The 18,440-nt window shown below is 45.2% G+C and overlaps 1 protein-coding gene across 2 annotated transcripts; it reads left to right on the top strand.

The window, feature by feature from the left end:
• The first annotated feature begins 458 nt into the window (after positions 1-458).
• USP29 (ubiquitin specific peptidase 29) lies at positions 459-16,190 on the top strand. Of its 2 annotated transcripts, none has more exons than XM_073017225.1 (4): positions 459-591; positions 3,577-3,728; positions 5,305-5,396; positions 12,950-16,190. In XM_073017225.1, the coding sequence occupies exon 4, from the start codon at positions 12,966-12,968 to the stop codon at positions 15,702-15,704; it is 2,739 nt and encodes a 912-aa protein (XP_072873326.1). In that variant the 5' UTR covers positions 459-591; positions 3,577-3,728; positions 5,305-5,396; positions 12,950-12,965; the 3' UTR covers positions 15,705-16,190. The 2 variants fall into 2 exon arrangements, with proteins under 2 accessions (XP_072873326.1, XP_037862248.1); XM_038006320.2 differs by lacking the exon at positions 459-591 and adding an exon at positions 1,305-1,599 and having other exon boundaries at positions 5,299-5,396.
• The last annotated feature ends 2,250 nt before the right edge of the window (positions 16,191-18,440 follow it).

Below are 18,440 nucleotides of genomic sequence, written 5' to 3'. Positions count from 1 at the left end.
TACTAAGTCACACACCCACTGTGACAGTTCTGGGGAACACCCATATTTAGTATAAAAACGGGTGGCACCACAGTACAAAGAAATGTTTACCTTTTTCCAAGAACCTTCATGAATATTCCACCCCTTGGTTAAATAAATATTTACAGGTAGCAGCCCCAAACCCCGTTGGGCGTGATGCTCTGTGGTATGCTTGCACTTTTGTTTCTTCAGTATGTTCAGGAGATTCGCAATGAATCTCCACACTTTGCTCTGCTCCTCCATGAATTCCTTTTCACGACAGTGTCAAGAGCCTGGACAGCAGTCCGGGTGGAGGCCTCACCAGCATCTTGGGGCCTCCCTGGGCACAGACGTGTGAGCGCCCGGCCTGGAGACCTGACTCTGGCAACCGCCCCAGGCGGAGAGATGGAAGCTGGCAGGACGCAGTCGCCACCGCGCGGACCCAGCCCCCGGCCAGCCTCGGCCCCTCGTGCGCCGGGACAGGGCCGCAAATGACTGTGCCTGGGATTCGCCGGCCCAGGCGCCGCGCGGCTCTACGCGCGCCCACAGCGACCCTCCGCGCAAACCACCCCCGGGGACGACGTCACCCGTGAGGCCCCGCGGCGCCTCCTCCTAAAGCTCGGCTGGGAAACCGTCCGCTTCCCCAAGACTGAGGGGCTTGTCGCCATGTTGTTTTAGTTTTCCTGTAGGATTCATGGGTGGCTGAGGCAAATACGCTTGCAGGCCTGAGACTTTTAAGTCTCTTCCGCACCCTCTTTTCTGTCTCTTCTACCTGGAGGATGACTGTTTTTTGGGTTTTGTTGTTGTTGTTGTTTTGAGACAGAGCCTCTCTCTGTCGCCCTGGCTGGAGTGCAATGGCGCTATCTCGGCTCACTGCAACCTCCGCCTCCCGGGTTCAAGCGATTCTCCTGCCTCAGCCTCCGGAGTAGCTGGGACTACAGGCACGCACCACAATGCCCAGCTAATTTTTGTATTTTTAGTACAGACGGGGTTTCGCCACGTTGGTCAGGCTGGTCTCAAACTCCTGACCTCGTGATCCGCCTGCCTCGGCCTCCCAAAGTGCTGGGATGACAGGCGTAAGCCACCGCGCCCGGCCGGGAGGACTGTTACTAACAATGGTTGGCGTGGTTTCTGGCACCAGCCCGCCTACCACACCCCACCTCGCTTGAGGCTGAATGGGTAGCGGAGTGAACCCCCGCCTGGGCTGGTTTTCTCTGAACCCTAACTCCTGCCTTTAGGCCCCACCCGCTCTAGGCCAGCAACTCCATGTTCCCTGGCGACGCTGGAGCCCGCACCGAGTCCCACAGGTCTGGAGGCCTCAGCCCGGCACTGCGCAGACGCAGCGTGTGGAGCCCGGAACTCTTGTGTTGCCGGGAGACTCGGGGGAGGCGGCGCCGGAAGGGGCGGGTCCGAGCTGAGATTTCCAGAGCCGGGGAGCCGGAAGTCCAAGGAACTGTACCTCCATCATGACGACTCCGGTTACGTAAAAACATCCAAACAGAAAATGCTGGCCAGGCTCATGCCTGTAATCCGAGCACTTTGGCAGGCCGAGGCGGGAGGATCGCCTGCGCCCAGGAGTTGGAGACCAGCCTGGGCAACATAGTGAGACCCTCCCCCCCATCTCTACAAAAAATTTAAAAATTAGCTAGCTGAGATCGCGCCACTGCACTCCAGCCTGGGCGGCAAAGTGAGACTATGTCTCAAAAAACTTTAAAAATTACCCCACGCCTGTAGTGTCAGATAGTCGGGAGGCAGAGTTTGGAGGATGACTTGAGCCTCCGGGATCAAGGCTGTAGTGAGGTATGATCGCACCACTGCATTCCAGCCTGGGCAACAGAGCAAGACCCTGTCTCAAAAAGTATATAAAAGAAAAAAAGGGCTGGGTCAGTGGCTCACTCCTGTCATCCCAGCACTTTGGGAGGCCGAGGCGGGTGGATCACCTGAGGTCAGGAGTTAGAGACCAGCCTGACCAACAAGGTGAAACCTAGTCTCTACTGAAAATACAAAAATTGCACTTTGGGAGGCCGAGACGGGCGGATCACGAGGTCAAGAGATCGAGACCATCCTGGTTAACACGGTGAAACCCCGTCTCTACTAAAAAATACAAAAAACTAGCCGGGCGAGGTGGCGGGCGCCTGTAGTCCCAGCTACTCGGGAGGCTGAGGCCGGAGAATGGCGTGAACCCGGGAGGCGGAGCTTGCAGTGAGCTGAGATCCGGCCACTGCACTCCAGCCTGGGCGACAGAGCTACACCCCGCCTCAAAAAAAAAAAAAAAGAAAATACAAAAATTAGCTGGGCATGATGGTGGGTGCCTGTCATCCCAGCTACTCGGGAGGCTGAGACAGAACTGCTTGAACCCGGGAGGTGGAGGTTGCAGTGAGCCGAGATCACATCACTGCACTCCAACCTGGGCAACAGAGCGAGAGACCCCGTCTCAAAAATAAAAATAAAAAAAGGCCGGGCACAGTGGCTCACGCCTGTAACTCCAGCACTTTGAGAGGCCAAGGCGGGCGGATCACCTGAGGTCAGGAGTTCGAGACCAGTCTGGGCAATATAGCGAAACCCCGTCTCTACTAAAAATACAAAAAATTAGCCAGGTGTGGTGGCAGGCGCCTGTAATCCCAGCGACTTGGGAGGCTTAGGCAGGAGAATCACCTGAACCCGGGAAGCAGAGGTTGCAGTGAGCCGAGATTGCGCCATTAAACTCCAGCCTGGGTGACAGAGTGAGACTCCGTCCCCGCCCCTGCTCTGCCCCCCGCCAAAAGAAGAAGAAAAAGAAAATGCACTGCAGTAGAAAAATAAAAGTAGTACACTCTGGTCAAGCAGGGTAACCACTAAAATGTAAAATGATCTTTTTGAAACTATCCACATCTGTTACACATGTTGAAAATGTAGGGGATATATATATGTTTAATATATACATACTTATATATATATAAAGCAAAAAGGACGGTTACTACAAGGAAAACAGGTAAACATTAATTGGAGTAAAAGAATATCATTTTATATAAGGGACTTGAACATCTAACTGGGCACGGTGGCTCACGCCTATAATCCCAGCACTTTGGGAGGACGAGAGGGGTGGATTACTGGAGGTCAGGAGTTCCAGACCTGGGCAACATAGCGAGACCTCATCTTTATTAAAAGATAGATAGATAGATAGATAGATAGATAGATAGATAGATAGATAGATAGAAAAAACATCAAAAGAGGGAGAGAGAAAGCAGACAGATGTGGTAAAACATACACAATTGGTAAATTTGGGTGAAAGGAATATGAGTTATTTCTACTAATCTTGCAATTCTTATGTATATTTGCAATGATTTCTAAATAAAAGTTTTAACTTACAAATTGAAATAAAGTTTAAAACATTTGTCTAGAAATGTAGTAGAATGTCTAGAAATGTAGTAGACCTAGCTAGCCTTTTCTAGACAAATGTTTTAAACTCTTACACAGAAATGAGTTAATCAAGAAACGTATGTCCTGGAAAAACCCATGATATAGGTGGAGCCACCTGGGAAGAAAAGTTCGGAACATCGTAATCCCTGTCAGACTCAACTTTCATCCATTCTCATCCAGGCACTATGGAGTCTAATCCAGGCACTTTGGAAGGCTGAGGCTGGAGGATCACTTGAGGCCAGGAGTTTGGGACCACGCTGGGCAACATAGCAAGATCTCATTTCTGAAAAAAGAATTATCGTCCACTCTCACCCAGAACAGCTCTCCGAACTGTAAGTTTCATTCAAGGTTTGCTTGTTTGGGTGATGGGATATGTGTGTGTGTGTGTGTGTGTGTGTTGGAAGGAGAGTTTTTCTAGACTTAATGCCCTAAAAATATTGTCAGATATTGTGATGAGGGGAATTTCATCTCCTACCCTTTATGAGGCTGACTTGTAAATTAGAAAATCCTGATTCCGGGTTTTTATTTTGAGGGATAGTTTTCTGTTTTCTGTGGCATTGGATACTGGCATCTTCAGAAAAGAGCATGCATTCAAAATGAAAATGATGAAGGCTATCTGTCTTTTGAACTCAGCTCAGGGAAAAGCTGAGTTAAAATTAGAGATCACTCTAATTTTTGTGATTCCTCCTTTCATTAAATTTAAGGTCCAGTGAGGGTGAAGTTTCCCTAAAGAGGCACTAATTTATCAGCAGCAACAGGATGAAATAGAGGGACTTTTCTTCACACTCTAGATATTATGTTAGGATCTCTCAGGAAACGGAGGACACATTAATTATAATCATGGAAGATTTTCTGCTTCCCACACGGTTTGCTGGGTTTGGCATAGTATAGTTCATGCCCTACATTGAAGAAATGTGGGCACCCATCAACTGCAGCCATTTCTAACTGCACATCCGTGTTTCTTTAGCTGAATTGACTCCTAAAAGTCCCTTAATGTATTAATAATGTATTTGGACCTCAGTTTTCTTACTATGTTAAATGTAATAAAATTGAATATCATATGGTCACTTGCAGAATTAAATTGTATTAAGGCATGTAAATCATACAGACTGATATAGTACAACAAACAATAAACCTGTAATAAATGTCACTAAACTCCCTTTCCTCCCATGATGGAGACTTAATTTTCTCCATATGAGGCATCCCTGTAGTTTAATGTATTCTTAGAATTAGCAATAGGAATATGATGTTGACAATTATGGTAATTACTTATGTGCAGACATGATTTTGAGCCATTTTAGCCCAATGGCTTATCCTAAGAAGTCGCTGTTATTATTGCTGCCCCATTTTCACTTATGTGAAACTAAGACTCAGAAGGGTTGAGTTTCAGCCTTCATATTATAAAAGCAGTAAGTGGTGAAACCAGTCTTGGAATCCTGGAAATTGGAATGTACAATGTGTGATCTCTGTGCATCCTCTCTGTAGTGCCTCTTTGTAACAAGGAAAAAATAAAGATGCTTAAAGTTCTAGGTGAGCAAAGTCAGAACTAGTCTTTAAGTTAGAGACCCATAAAGTATAGGGTTTATCAGGCAACAAATGTTGTTAGAAAGTCTGGTTGTGGCAGAGTTTCAAGAAAACCAATGAATGTGAGGTTGGTTGATATACTAATCTAATCTGTGTAATTGGGGAGGGTCGCTTTTAGGAATGCATCTAGAGATAATCCCATTAACACACCAGGTTTTCTCCCAGATTGGATTAACGTAAAGGATTTTGGAGGAAGGTTGGTTTTCCCAGTTTCTAAGATATAATGCAATAAATTAACACGAAAGATGGTTGGGACTATGTGCAGACTTTTTAAATAAAGCTCAGTTTCAGGACTCTGACCTTTTTCTTTCTTTCTAGTAACAGCCGTGGCAGTCAGGGCTCTGCCTGCAGTGTGACCATGGACAGCTCTCCAAAGCTTAAACTTCCGTAAATTGACTCAAGTTTCTTCAGAAACTGTGAGTAGGCAAAGGGCAATTTTTTCTGTTGGTTTCATTGGGATTTCACTGCTTTTCCTGAAATTGGAACGTTAGAAGCAAGTAGGCATTCCTGATTGCCTGGAGAGAAATAGGCAAATGAGTAAGGGGAGGGAGCAAATTAAGAGAGATATTTTTTATTTTTTCTGAAATCTCTGTTTGTGTTTTGAGATGTCTTTCCCTCCATGGTTTTTTTTTTACTCTTCGTATTTCCCTTTCTCTGTCTCTCTCCCCGCCTCAGTTTTGCTAATTAGCTAGCACAACAACTCGCCATCTTACTCCCTTTCCTTACTCCCTGTTTTTTTTGTTTTTTGTTTTTTGTTTTTTGTGTTTTGTGTTTTCTTGAGACAGAGTCTCACTCTGTTGCCTCGGCTGGAGTGCAGTGGCGAGATCTTGGCTCACTGCAACCTCCACCTCCAGGGTTCAAGCAATTCTCCTGCCTCAGCCTCCCGAATAGTTGGCACTATAGGCGCCTGCCACCATGCCCGGCCAATTTTTGTATTTTTAGTAGAGACTAGGTTTCACCATGTTGGCCAGGCTGGTCTCAAACTCCTGACCTCAGGTGATCTGTCTGCCTCGACCTCCCAAAGTGCTGGGATTACAGGCATGAGCCACCACACCTGGCCCGTACTCCCTGTGTTGACACTACTGGTTGCATATCCAGCATTTACTCTCTGCCCCATCAATTCTTCCTAATAGTGTTCCAGTTTTCCTTCATGTTTTCCAACTTCTGCAATCCACTCCAGTCCAAATATAACAGCGAATGATAACTCATCAGGTATGGTTTTAAGTTTCATTTTCCTTTTTTGATACAGAGTTTCCATTCTTGTTGCCCAGGCTGGAGTGCAGTGGCGTGATCTCAGCTCACTGCAACCTCCGCCTCTGGGGTTCAAGCAGTTCTCCTGCCTCAGCCTCAAGTAGCTGATATTACAGGTGCCTGCCACCACACCTGGCTAACTTTTTGTACTTTTTAGAAGAGATGCGGTTTCACCATGTTGGCCAGGCTGGTCTCGAACTCCTGACCTCAGGTGATCCGCCCACCTCAGCCTCCTAAAGTGCTGGGATTACAGGTGTGAGACACTGTGCTCGCCCTTGTGCAGGTTTTCAAAGGGAATGCTTCCAGTTTTTGCCCATTCAATATGGTATTGGCTATGGGTTTGTCATAAATAGCTCTTATTATTTTGGGATATGTTCCATCAATTCCCAGTTTATTGAGAGTTTTTAGCATGAAGTGATGTTGAATTTTATCGAAGGCCTTTTCTGCATCTATTGAGATAATCATATGGTTTTTGTCATTAGTTCTGTTTATATGCTGGATTATATTTATTTATTTGCTTATGTTGAACCAGCCTTGCATCCCAGGGATGAAGCCGACTTGATCATGGTGGATAAACTTTTTGATGTGCTGCTGGATTCTGTTTGCCAGTATTTTATTGAGGATTTTTGCATTGATGTTTATCAGGGATATTGGCCTGAAATTGTCTTCTTTTGTTGTGTCTCTGTCAGGTTTTGGTATCAGGATGATCCTGGCCTCATAAAATGAGTTAGGGAGGAGTCCCTATATTTCCGTTGTTTGGAATAGTTTCAGAAGGAATGGTACCAGCTCCTCTTTGTACCTCTGGTAGAATTCGGCTGTGAATCCATCTGGTCCTAGGCTTTTTTTGGTTGTTAGGCTATTAATTACTGCCTCAATTTCAGAACTTGTTATTGGTCTGTTCAGGGATTCCGCTTCTTCCTGATTTAGTCTTGGGAGGGTACATGTGTCCAGGAATTTATCCATTTCTTCTAGATTTTCTAGTTTATTTGCACAGAGGTGTTTGTAGTATTCTCTGATGGTAGTTTGTATTTCTGTGGCATCAGTGGTGATATCCCCTTTATCATTTTTTATTGTCTATTTGATTTTTCTCTCTTTTCTTCTTTATTAGGATGGCTAACCGTCTATTTTGTTAATCTTTTCAAAAATCCAGCTCCTGGATTCATTGATTTTTTTAAAGGGTTTTCGTGTCTCCATCTCCTTCAGTTCTGCTCTGATCTTAGTTATTTCTTGCCTTCTGCTAGCTTTTGAATTTGTTTGCTCTTGCTTCCGTAGTGCTTTTAATTGTGATGTTAGGGTGTTGATTTCAGATCTTTCCAGCTTTCTGATATGGGCATTTAGTGCTATAAATATTCCTCTTAACACTGCTTTAGGCTGGGCGCGGTGGCTTAAGCCTGTAATCCCAGCACTTTGGGAGGCCGAGACAGGCGGATCACAAGGTTAGGAGATCGAGACCATCCTGGCTAACACGGTGAAACCCCGTCTCTACTAAAAAATACAAAAAACTAGCTGGGTGAGGTGGCGGGCGCCTGTACTCCCAGCTACTCGGGAGGCTGAGGCAGGAGAATGGCGTGAACCCGGGAGGCGGAGCTTGCAGTGAGCTGAGATCCGGCCACTGCACTCCAGCCTGGGCAACAGAGCAAGACTCCGTCTCAAAAAAAAAAAAAAAAAAAAACCACTGCTTTAGCTGTGTCCCAGCGATTCTGGTATGCTGTCCTTTTGTTCTCATTGGTTTCCAAGAATTTCTTTATTTCTTTATTTTTATTTTATTTTTATTTTTTTTGAGACAGAGTCTCCTCTGTCACCCGGGCTGGAGTGCAGTGGCCGGATCTCAGCTCACTGCAAGCTCCGCTTCCCGGGTTCACGCCATTCTCCTGCCTCAGCCTCCCGAGTAGCTGGGACTACAGGCGCCCACCACCTCGCCCGGCTAGTTTTTTTTTTGTATTTTTTAGTAGAGAGGGGGTTTCACTGTGTTAGCCAGGATGGTCTCGATCTCCTGACCTCGTCATCCACCCGTCTCGGCCTCCCAAAGTGCTGGGATTACAGGCTTGAGCCACCGCGCCCGGCCTATTTCTTTATTTTTGTTTTTCCTTTTTTTTTTTTTTTTTTTTTTTGAGACAGAGTTTTGCTCTGTCACTCAGGCAGGAGTGCAGTAGCAAAATCGTGGCTCACTACAAGCTCCGCCCCCCAGGTTCAAGCGATCCTCCTGCCTCAGGCTCCAGAGTAGCTGGGATTACAGGCATGCACCACCACACCTGGCTAATTTTTGTGTTTTTAGTGGAGACAGGGTTCCACCATATTGGCCAGGCTAGTCTTGAACTCCTGACCTCAAGTGATCCACCTGCCTCAGCCTCCCAAAGTGCTGGGATTACAGGTATGAGCCACCACTTCCAGACAGAACTTCTTTATTTTTGCCTTAATTTCGTTATTTACCCAGTAGTCATTCAGGGTCAGGTTGTTCATTTCCGTGTAGTTGTGTGGGTTAGTGAATTTCTTAATCCTGAGTTCTAATTTGATTGCACTGTAATCTGCGAGCTTTTTTTTTTTAATTAATTAATTTTTTTTTTTTTTTTTTTTTTTTTTTTTTTTGTGAAACAGTCTCGCTCTGTCCCCCAGGCTGGAGTGCAGTGGCGGGATCTTGGCTCACTGCAAGCTCTGCCTCCCGGGTTCACACCATTCTTCTGCCTCAGCCTCCCGAGTAGCTGGGACTACTGGTGCCCGCCACCACGCCCAGCTAATTTTTTGTATTTTTTTAGTAGAGATGGGTTTCACCATGTTGGCCAGGATGGTCTCAATCTCCTGACCTCGTGATCCCCCAGCCTTGGCCTCCCAAAGTGCTGCGATTACAGGCGTGAGCCACCGCGCCCAGCCTAGAGCTTGTTTGTTATGACTTCCGTTCTTTTGCATTTGCTGAGGGGTGTTTTACTTCCAATTATGTGGTCGATTTTAAAATAAGTGCTATGTGGTGCTGAGAAGAATGTATATTCTGTTGCTTTGGGGTGGAGAGTTATGTAGATGTCTATTAGGTCCACTTGGTCCAGAGCTGAGTTTAAGTCCTGAATATCCTGGCTAATTTTCTGTCTCATTGATCTGTCTAATATTGACAGTGGGATGTTAAAGTCTCCCACTATTATTGTGTGGGAGTCTAAGCCTCTTTGTAGGTCCCTGAGAACTTGCTGTATGAATCTGGATACTCCTGTATTGGGTGCATATATATTTAGGATAGTTAGCTCTTCTTGTTGCATTGATCCCTTTACCATTATGTAATGCCCCTCTGTCTTTTTTTATCTTTGTTGGTTTAAAGTCTGTTTTATCAGAGACAAGGATTGCAGCCCCTCCTCTTTTTTTTTTTTTCTTTCCATTTGTTTGGCAAATATTCCTCCATCCCTTTATTTTGAGCCTATGTGTGTCTTTGCACATGAGATAGGTCTCCTGAATATAGCACACCACTGGGTCCTGACTCTTTATCCAATTTGCCAGTGTGTATCTTTTCACTGGAGGCATTTAGCCCATTTACATTTAAGGTTAAGATTGTTATGTGTGAATTTGATCCTGTCATCGTGATGCTAGCTGGTTATTTTGCACATTAGTTGATGCAGTTTCTTCTGTCCCATTGGTCTTTGTATTTTTGTGTGTTTTTGCAGTGGCTGGTACCGGCTTTCCTTTCCATATTTAGTGCTTCCTCCAAGAGCTCTTGTAAGGCAGGCCTGGTGGTGACAAAATCCCTCAGCATTTGCTTGTCTGTGGAGGATTTTATTTCTTCTTCACTTATTTTTTTTTTTTTTTTTTTTTTTTTTTTTTTGAGATGGAGTCTCGCTCTGTCGCCCAGGCTGGAGTGCAGTGGCGCGATCTGGGCTCACTGCAAGCTCCACCTCCCGGGTTTACGCCATTCTCCTGCCTCAGCCTCCCGAGTAGCTGGGACTGGCTAGTTTTTTGTATTTTTTAGTAGAGACGGGGTTTCACCGTGTTAGCCAGGATGGTCTTGATCTCCTGACCTCGTGATCCACCCATCTCGGCCTCCCAAAGTGCTGGGATTACAGGCTTGAGCCACCGCACCCGGCCTTCTTCTTCACTTATGAAGCTTAGTTTGGTTGGATATGAAATTCAGGGTTGAAAATTCTTTAAGAATGTTGAATATTGGCCCCCACTCTCTTCTGGCTTGTAGGGTTTCTGCAGCAATCCACTATTAATCTGATGGGCTTCCCTTTGTAGGTAACCTGACCTTTCTCTCTGGCTGCCCTTAACATTTTTTTCCTTTGTTTCAACCTTGGAGAATCTGATGATTATGTGTCTTACGGTTGCTCTTCTCAAGGAGTATCTTTGTGATATTCTCTGTATTTCCTGAATTTGAATGTTGGCCTGTCTTGCTAGGTTGGGGAAGTTCTCCTGGATAATATCCTGAAGTGTGTTTTCCAACTTGGTTCCATTCTCCCCGTCACTTTCAGGTACACCAGTCAATCGTAGGTTTGGTCTTTTCACGTAGTCCCGTATTTCTTGGAGCCTTTGTTCATTCCTTTTCATTTTTTTTCTCTAGTCTTGTCTTCATGCTTTATTTCATTAAGTTGATCTTCAGTCTCTGATATCCTTTCTTCCACTTGATCGATTTGGCTATTGATACTTGTGTATGCTTCACGAAGTTCTCTTGCTGTGTTTTTCAGCTCCATCAGGCCATTTATGTTCCTCTCTAAACTGGTTATTCTAATTAACAATTCCTGTAGCATTTTTTCAAGGTTCTTAGCTTCCTTGCATTGGGTTAGAACATGCTCCTTTAGCTCAGAGGAGTTTGTTATTACCCACCTTCTGAAGCCTACTTCTGTCAATTCGTCAATCTCATTCTCCGTCCAGTTTTGTGCCCTCCTTGGAGAGGAATTGGCGATCATTTGGAGAAGAGACATTCTGTTTTTTGGATTTTCAGCGTTTTTGTGCTGGTTTTTCCTCATCTTCGTGGATTTATCTACCTTTGATCTTTGAGGCTGATGACCTTTGGATGGGGTTATTGTGTGGGGGTCTTTTTTGTTCATGATGTTGTTGCTTTCTGTTTGTTAGTTTTTCTTCTAACAGTCAGGCCCCTCTTCTGCAGGTCTGCTGCAGTTTGCTGGAGGTCCACTCCAGACTCTGTTCACTTGGGCATCACCAGTGGAGGCTGCAGAACAGCAAAGATTGCTGCCTGTTCCTTCCTCTGGAAGCTTTGTCCCAGAGGGGCACCAGCCTGATGCCAGCCAGAGCTCTCCTGTGTGAGGTGTCTGTCAACCCCTGTTGGGAGTTCTTTCCCAGTTAGGAGGCACGGGCATCAGGGCCCCCCTTGAGGAGGCAGTCTGTCCCTTAGCAGAGCTGTTGTGCTAGGAAATCCCTCTTATCAGGATCAGCTGCTCTATTCAGAGCCAGCAGGCGGGAAAGATTAAATCTGCTAAAGCTGTGTGCCCACAGCCACCCCGTCCCCCAGCTGCTCTATCCCAGGGAGATGGGGATTTTATCTGTAAGCCCCTGACTGGGACTGTTACCCTTCCTCCAGAGATGCCCCGCCCAGTGAGTAGGAATCTAGAGAAGCAGTCTGGCCACAACTGCTTTGCCACGCTGTGGTGAATTTTGCCCAGTCCAAACCTCCCACCCTCCTTAGTACTGTCCAGGGAAAAGTGTCTACTAAAGCCTCAGTAATCACGGATGCCCCTCCCCCAACCAAGCTCCATCATTCCAGGTCAACTTCAGACTGCTGCACTGGCAGTGAGAGTTTCAAGCCAGCGGTTCTTAGCTTGCTGGGCTCTGTGGGAGTGGGACCTGCTGAGTGAGACCACTTGGACCCCTGGCTTCAGCCCCCTTTCCAGGAGAGTGAATGGTTCTGTCTCACTGGGGTTTCAGGCACCACTGGGGTACAAAAAAAAAAAAAAAAAAAAAAACTCCTGCAGCTAGCTCGGTGTCTGCCCAAACAACTGGCCAATTTTGTGCTTGAAACCCAGGGCCCTGGTGTTGTAGGCACACAAGGGAATCTCCTGATCTGCAGATTGCAAAAACTGTGGGAAAAGCGTAGTATCTGGGCCAAGTAGCACAGTTCCTCACGGCTTCTCTTGGCTGGGGGAGGGAGGTCCCTGGCTCCTTGCACTTCCCAGGTGAGGCAATGCCCCACCCTGCTTCTGCTCACCCTCTGTGGGTTGCACCCACTGCCTAACCAGTCCCAATGAGATGAACTGGCTACCGCAGTTGGAAATGTAGAAGTCACCCACCTTCTGCGTTGGTCTTGCTGGGAGCTGCAGACCAGAGCTGTTCCTATTTGGCCATCTTCACCCCTCCCCTTTTTTAAATTTAAAAAATTTTATGTAGCGATGAGGTCTCCCTATGTTGCCATGCTGGTTTTGAACTTCTGGGCTCAATTGATCCTTCCACCTTGGCCTCCCAGAGTGCTAGGATTACAGGCATGAGCCACCATGTCCAACCAAATCTGTATTTTCTCGATGAGCAGTGATGTTGAACACCTGTTCATATCTCTGTTGGCCATTTGTATCTTCTTGCTCGTCTAACAGCTCCCTTGAAAGAGTGTGTGCCCTCAGTCTATGTCTTCTACAGAACTGGCATAGCTTCAGAATATGAGCAGTTCCCCAAAAGAGTGTTTTACTTAGAGCATAAGAAGACGAAAAATAAATCATTATTGTATGTGGATGAGGTTTTTCATAAAATATAACTGTTAATATATTTTTGGTTAAAATGCATGTGTGCTTTTCTTCTTTAGGTTACATAAAGAAAGGATGATATCTCTAAAGGTACGTGGATTCATCCAGATTTGGAGCCAGAGGACTGGGATGACTAAGTTGAAAGAAGCTCTCATTGAAACAGTGCAAAGAAAAAAGGAAATTAAGCTGGTGGTCACTTTCAAATCTGGAAAATTTATAAGAATTTTTCAGCTGAGTAATAACATTAGAAGTGTGGTCCTTAGACATTGTAAAAAAAGACAAAGTCACCTGCGTTTAACTTTGAAAAACAATGTGTTCTTGTTTATTGACAAATTATCCTACAGAGATGCTAAACAGTTGAATATGTTCCTGGACATAATCCATCAAAACAAATTTCAGCAACCCATGAAACCTGATGATGATTGGAGTGTGTTTGAAAGCAGGAATGTGCTGAAGGAAATTGACAAAACTTCATTTTACAGCATTTGTAACAAGCCAAGTTATCAGAAGATGCCTTTGTTTATGTCAAAATCACCAACACATGTGAAAAAAGGGTTATTAGAAAATCAAGGTGGGAAGGAGAAAAACCCACTAGCATCTGGTCTACAGATGAATGAGGACATTCTGAAGGAACATAACCCTGTACCAAACAAGAAATATAAGACAGATTCCTTGAAATATATACAAAGCAATAGGAAGAACCCATCAAGTTTAGAGGATTTAGAAAAAGCTAGCGATTTGAAACTCGGGCCTTCATTCAAGACCAACTCTAATGGACATCCTAACCTAGATGAGACTGTTCTTGCAACCCAGACTCTCGATGCCAAAAATGGTTTGACATTTCCATTAGAACCAGTGCACAGCCAGGATGACCCGAGATGCAACGAAGCCCAGGTGCCTCTTGACTCTCATTCGGAGCAACTGCAGCAAGGGTTCCCCAATTTGGGAAACACCTGTTACATGAATGCAATTTTACAATCGCTGTTTGCAATTCCCTCTTTTGCTGATGACTTACTCACTCAAGATGTCCCATGGGAATATATTCCCTTTGAGGCTCTTATTATGACCTTGACCCAGCTGCTTGCTTTGAAAGATTTCTGTAGTACAGAGATCAAGAGAGAATTACTTGGGAATGTTAAAAAAGTCATTTCAGCAGTTGCAGAAATATTTTCTGGCAACATGCAGAATGATGCGCATGAGTTTTTAGGTCAGTGTTTAGACCAGCTGAAAGAAGACATGGAAAACTTAAATGCCATTTTGAATACTGGGAAAAAATGCAGGGATGAAAATTCATCTCCACAAATGCATGTTGGTAGTGCTGCCACCAAAGTGTTTGTTTGTCCTGTTGTTGCTAATTTTGAGTTTGAATTGCAGCTCTCCATTATCTGTAAAGCCTGTGGTCATGCGGTTCTCAAGGTAGAACCTAACAATTATCTCTCCATCAACCTGCACCAAGAAACAAAACCACTTCCTTTGTCCATTCAGAATTCTTTAGATCTTTTCTTTAGAGAAGAAGAGCTTGAATATAACTGTGAGATGTGTAAGCACAAGAGTTGTGTTGCAAGGCATACATTTAGTAGGCTCTCCAGGGTCCTTATCGTTCATCTGAAACGCTATAGCTTCAACAATGCTTGGTTGCTGGTGAAGAATAACGAGCAAGTTTATATTCCCAAATATTTAAGCTTATCTTCTTATTGCAATGAAAGCACCAAACCACCTCTTCCCTTGAGCAGTAATGCACCTGTTAGGAAATGTGAAGTCCTGGAAGTCTCTCAGGAGATGATTTCTGAGATCACCAGCCCATTGACACCATCAATGAAACTGACCTCAGAATCCAGTGGTTCCCTGGTTCTACCCGTTGAACCAGAGAAGAATGCCGACCTACAAAGATCCCAGAGAGACTGTGGAGAAGAAAGCCAAGAGCAGCATCAGGGAGACCTGGAAAATGGTTCTGCACTAGAGTCAGAATTGGTCCACTTTAGAGATAGGGCAATAAGTGAACAGGAGCTTCCAGTGGCTGACTCACCGATGGACCAGGAAGACATTTCTCTTCCTGTGATCTGTGAAGATGGAGGGAAGCCGATCAGCAGCCCAGACACAAGGCTTGTCGAGGTTCATCTTCAAGAAATGCCTCAACATCAAGAACTTCAGAAGTATGAGAAAACCAATACATTCGTAGAGTTCGATTTTGACAGTGTCATGGAGTCTACCAATGGCTTTTATGAGTGTAAAGAAAACAGGATTCCAGAAGGATCTCAAGAGATGACTGAACAGTTCCAGCAGTGTTTTGAGGAGAGCATCATAGAGGAATTTCTTCAGCAAGCACCACCTCCAGCTGTTAGGAAACTGGATGCCCAGGAACATGCAGAGGAGACCCCCAATCAATCTACAGAATTAAGACTTCAGCAGGCTGACCTGAACCACCTCGAGGCATTGGGTTGTGATAACCCAGGAAACAAAAACATTTTAGATACAGAGAACACAAGAGGTGAAGCCAAGGAACTGACAAGAAACGTGAAGATGGGGGATCCTCTCCAGGCCTACAGACTCATCAGTGTTGTCAGCCACATTGGGAGCTCCCCAAATTCAGGCCATTACATCAGCGATGTGTATGACTTTCAGAAGCAGGCCTGGTTCACATACAACGATCTACGTGTATCAGAAATCTCAGAGACCAAAATGCAAGAGGCGAGGCTTCACTCTGGGTATATCTTCTTCTACATGCACAATGGGATTTTTGAGGAGCTGTTAAGAAAGGCAGAGAACTCTCGGCTACTTAGCACACAGGCAGGAGTGATCCCTCAGGGGGAGTAAAAAGACAACTCTTTGTACAGAGCTGCTTGGCAAACTCACTCGGCCTCACTTCATCCTTGCAAGAAGAATCCGGTACTTCACTCAGAATGAAGGAACAAGTATCTCAGGATGAAAGCTCAATGAAAAACACTTATTTTGGGGTATATCTATTTTAACTGCTTCAGACACCTAGATCCCAGAACTCAGGTGCATATGCATATTTTCCCTACAAGATTAGAATGGTGCTCTTCATGTGTTGACACAATGGTTTTCAAAATGTTGTTCTCCCACTGGCAACAGCAGCAGCTAGGGACTGATTAGAAAAGCACATTCTTGGGTCCCCCTCCAGACCAACTGACGCAGAAACAGGAGGTGTGAGCCAGCAATCAGATGGAGATGCTAGTGCTCATGAGAGTTGGAAGAACACTGGTAATGTGTGGAGTATCTTGGTGTATTTTGCTACTGTTGATATGGATTGTTTATGTTAGATAAATGATTTTCACTGAATTTTTTGCGTTCCCTTTATTTTGTCCCACTGAACCTAAGACTAGATAAGAGTCACTCCAAAAGTGGCAGCAGGGAAATTCCAACAAGAGAGTGCCCAAAACCATTCTGAGATCAGGCCAGTTGCGATTCCAAAGAAAGAAGCACTAAACACCAGAGGGATCTGTCCGGAGCATTTATGAGGGGGAACTTAGAGAATGCTGCAGCATATCCTCAGGCGGACAGTGAGAGAAAAAGCATGGCCAACTGGCTGGGCACTGTCACTCATGCCTGTCATCCCAGCACTTTGGGAGACCAAGGTGGAAGGACTGCTTGAGCAGACGAGTTCAAAGTCAGCCTGGGCAATATATCAAGACCCTGTCTCTACAAAAAGTAATTTAGCAACCAGGCGCAGTGGCTCACACCTGTAATCCCAGCACTTTGGGAGGCCAAGGCAGGCGGATCACCGGAGGCCAGGAGTTCGAGACCAGCCTGACCAACATGGTGAAACCCCATCTCTACTAAAAAGAGAAAATTAGCTGGGCATGGTGGCAGGTGCCTGTAGTCCCAGCTACTCGGGAGGCTGAGGCAGGAGAATCACTGGAACCCAGGAGATGGAGGTTGCAGTGAGCCGAGATCACGCCACTGCACTCCAGCCAGGGCAACAAAAGCAAAACTCCATTTCAAAATAAATAAATAAATTTTCCAGGCATGTCTCAGCTACTCAGGAGGCTGAGGTGGGAGGAACACTTGAGTCCGGGAGTTCAAGGCTGCAGTGAACTATGATCACACTCCAGCCTGGGTGACAAAGACCCTGTCTAAAAAAAAAGGTGGAGGATGGTCTACCTTGGTGTGTCCACTGCAGTGAGAGGGTCAGGGTATGGAGTTTATATAAGTTTATAAGGAATTTGGTCGAGGGCGGGGACCAGTTTCTTTTAGTGTTTTGGGCAGCAACCTAAACCTAAATACCTCTGTCAGTTGCCCGGGATTGTTTCAGGCTCTGGTTTGGATTCAAGCCTTCTGGGAAAAACCTGCAGCTTGGCTGGTGAGAGTGGTCAAAGCATTCCATGATTTTCAGTCAGGACACAAAAAGAAAGCAGGGGGCGAATAGTTTTCCTTTGTAAAGTTATGAAAATAACCTAACCAATACATATACCATTGGCTGGCTTCCACATGTGTTTGCGACTGGTTACTAGTAAAATTTGCTATGCAGCAAATCAACTGTATTTACCATTTTCCAATAATTTCAGGGCATAACATCAGGGTTATATGAAAAATGCGGTATATTAAATATCCGTGTGATTTTTGTGAATTCAAAAGCACGGTAAGATGTTGCTCATGTTATTAATATGAATAAGATGATAAACCCATCCCCATAAATGTCCATTTCCCGGTGGCCAAGCCTTAAAGAGCCTATGATGTACCCAGTATCAGTGGGTGATGTATTAGACTGAATTCAGCAAGGAGTAAAGAACGATTTTTAAAAATGGCCATGTGAGTAGATAAATGGAAGTTGAGAGGGTTTTGTGTGTACAAAGAGATAAGAAGAGCCTGGTGATATATAATGAACGGGGCAAAATTAGGCAGAGTTGGTGTGGGAAAGAAGAGAAGAGCAACCAGAAACACACGTATGAGGTGCTTAAAAAATACATTATTTGTAGCATTTAAGAGGAAAAGAAGGAACGTACTATGAAAAAAGAAATGTAGGCCAGATGCGGTTGCCCAGGCAGGAGTGCAAGGGTGCAATCTCGGCTCACTGCAACCTCCGCCTTCCAGGTTCAAGTGATTCTCCCATCTCAGCCTCCTGAGTAGCTGGGATTACAGGTGCCCACAACCACGCCCGGCTATTTTTGTATTTTTAGTAGAAACAGAGTTTCACCATGTTGGTCATGCTGGTGTTGAACTCCTGACCTCAGGTGATTCGCCCACCTCGTCCTCCCAAAGTACTGGGATTACAGGCATTTGAGCCACCAGGCCTCGCGAAAAGTACAGTCTTTTAAACGTTTTTAAAGATATGGATACCACTGGTCACTATTCACTGGAAAAAAACTCCATAAGGGCTTTTTAGCACATTTGGTTTATTGCTACATCTTCAGTGTTTAAGAGTCCCTGGTACACAAAAGGCATCGAGTAAATATTTATACTTCATAAATATTTGCTGAGTGAAGATGCCAAATCGGTGTTCAAAGGACACTGTGCATAGTAAAGCCTCGCTACCTTCAAAAACAGCCTCCAAATTACAGGCCATTTCAACATGAATTCTGGGGTGACAAT

Source organism: Chlorocebus sabaeus, chromosome 6 (assembly GCF_047675955.1).
Source record: "Chlorocebus sabaeus isolate Y175 chromosome 6, mChlSab1.0.hap1, whole genome shotgun sequence".
Lineage (NCBI taxonomy): Eukaryota > Metazoa > Chordata > Mammalia > Primates > Cercopithecidae > Chlorocebus > Chlorocebus sabaeus.
Note: the sequence above shows the minus strand (reverse complement) of the source record. Positions and strands in the feature narration are given on the sequence as shown.

Bases quoted from the DNA above. Each gene is read 5' to 3' on its own strand.
- USP29 (XM_073017225.1), top strand. From the start codon at position 12,966: ATGATATCTCTAAAGGTACGTGGATTCATCCAGATTTGGAGCCAGAGG.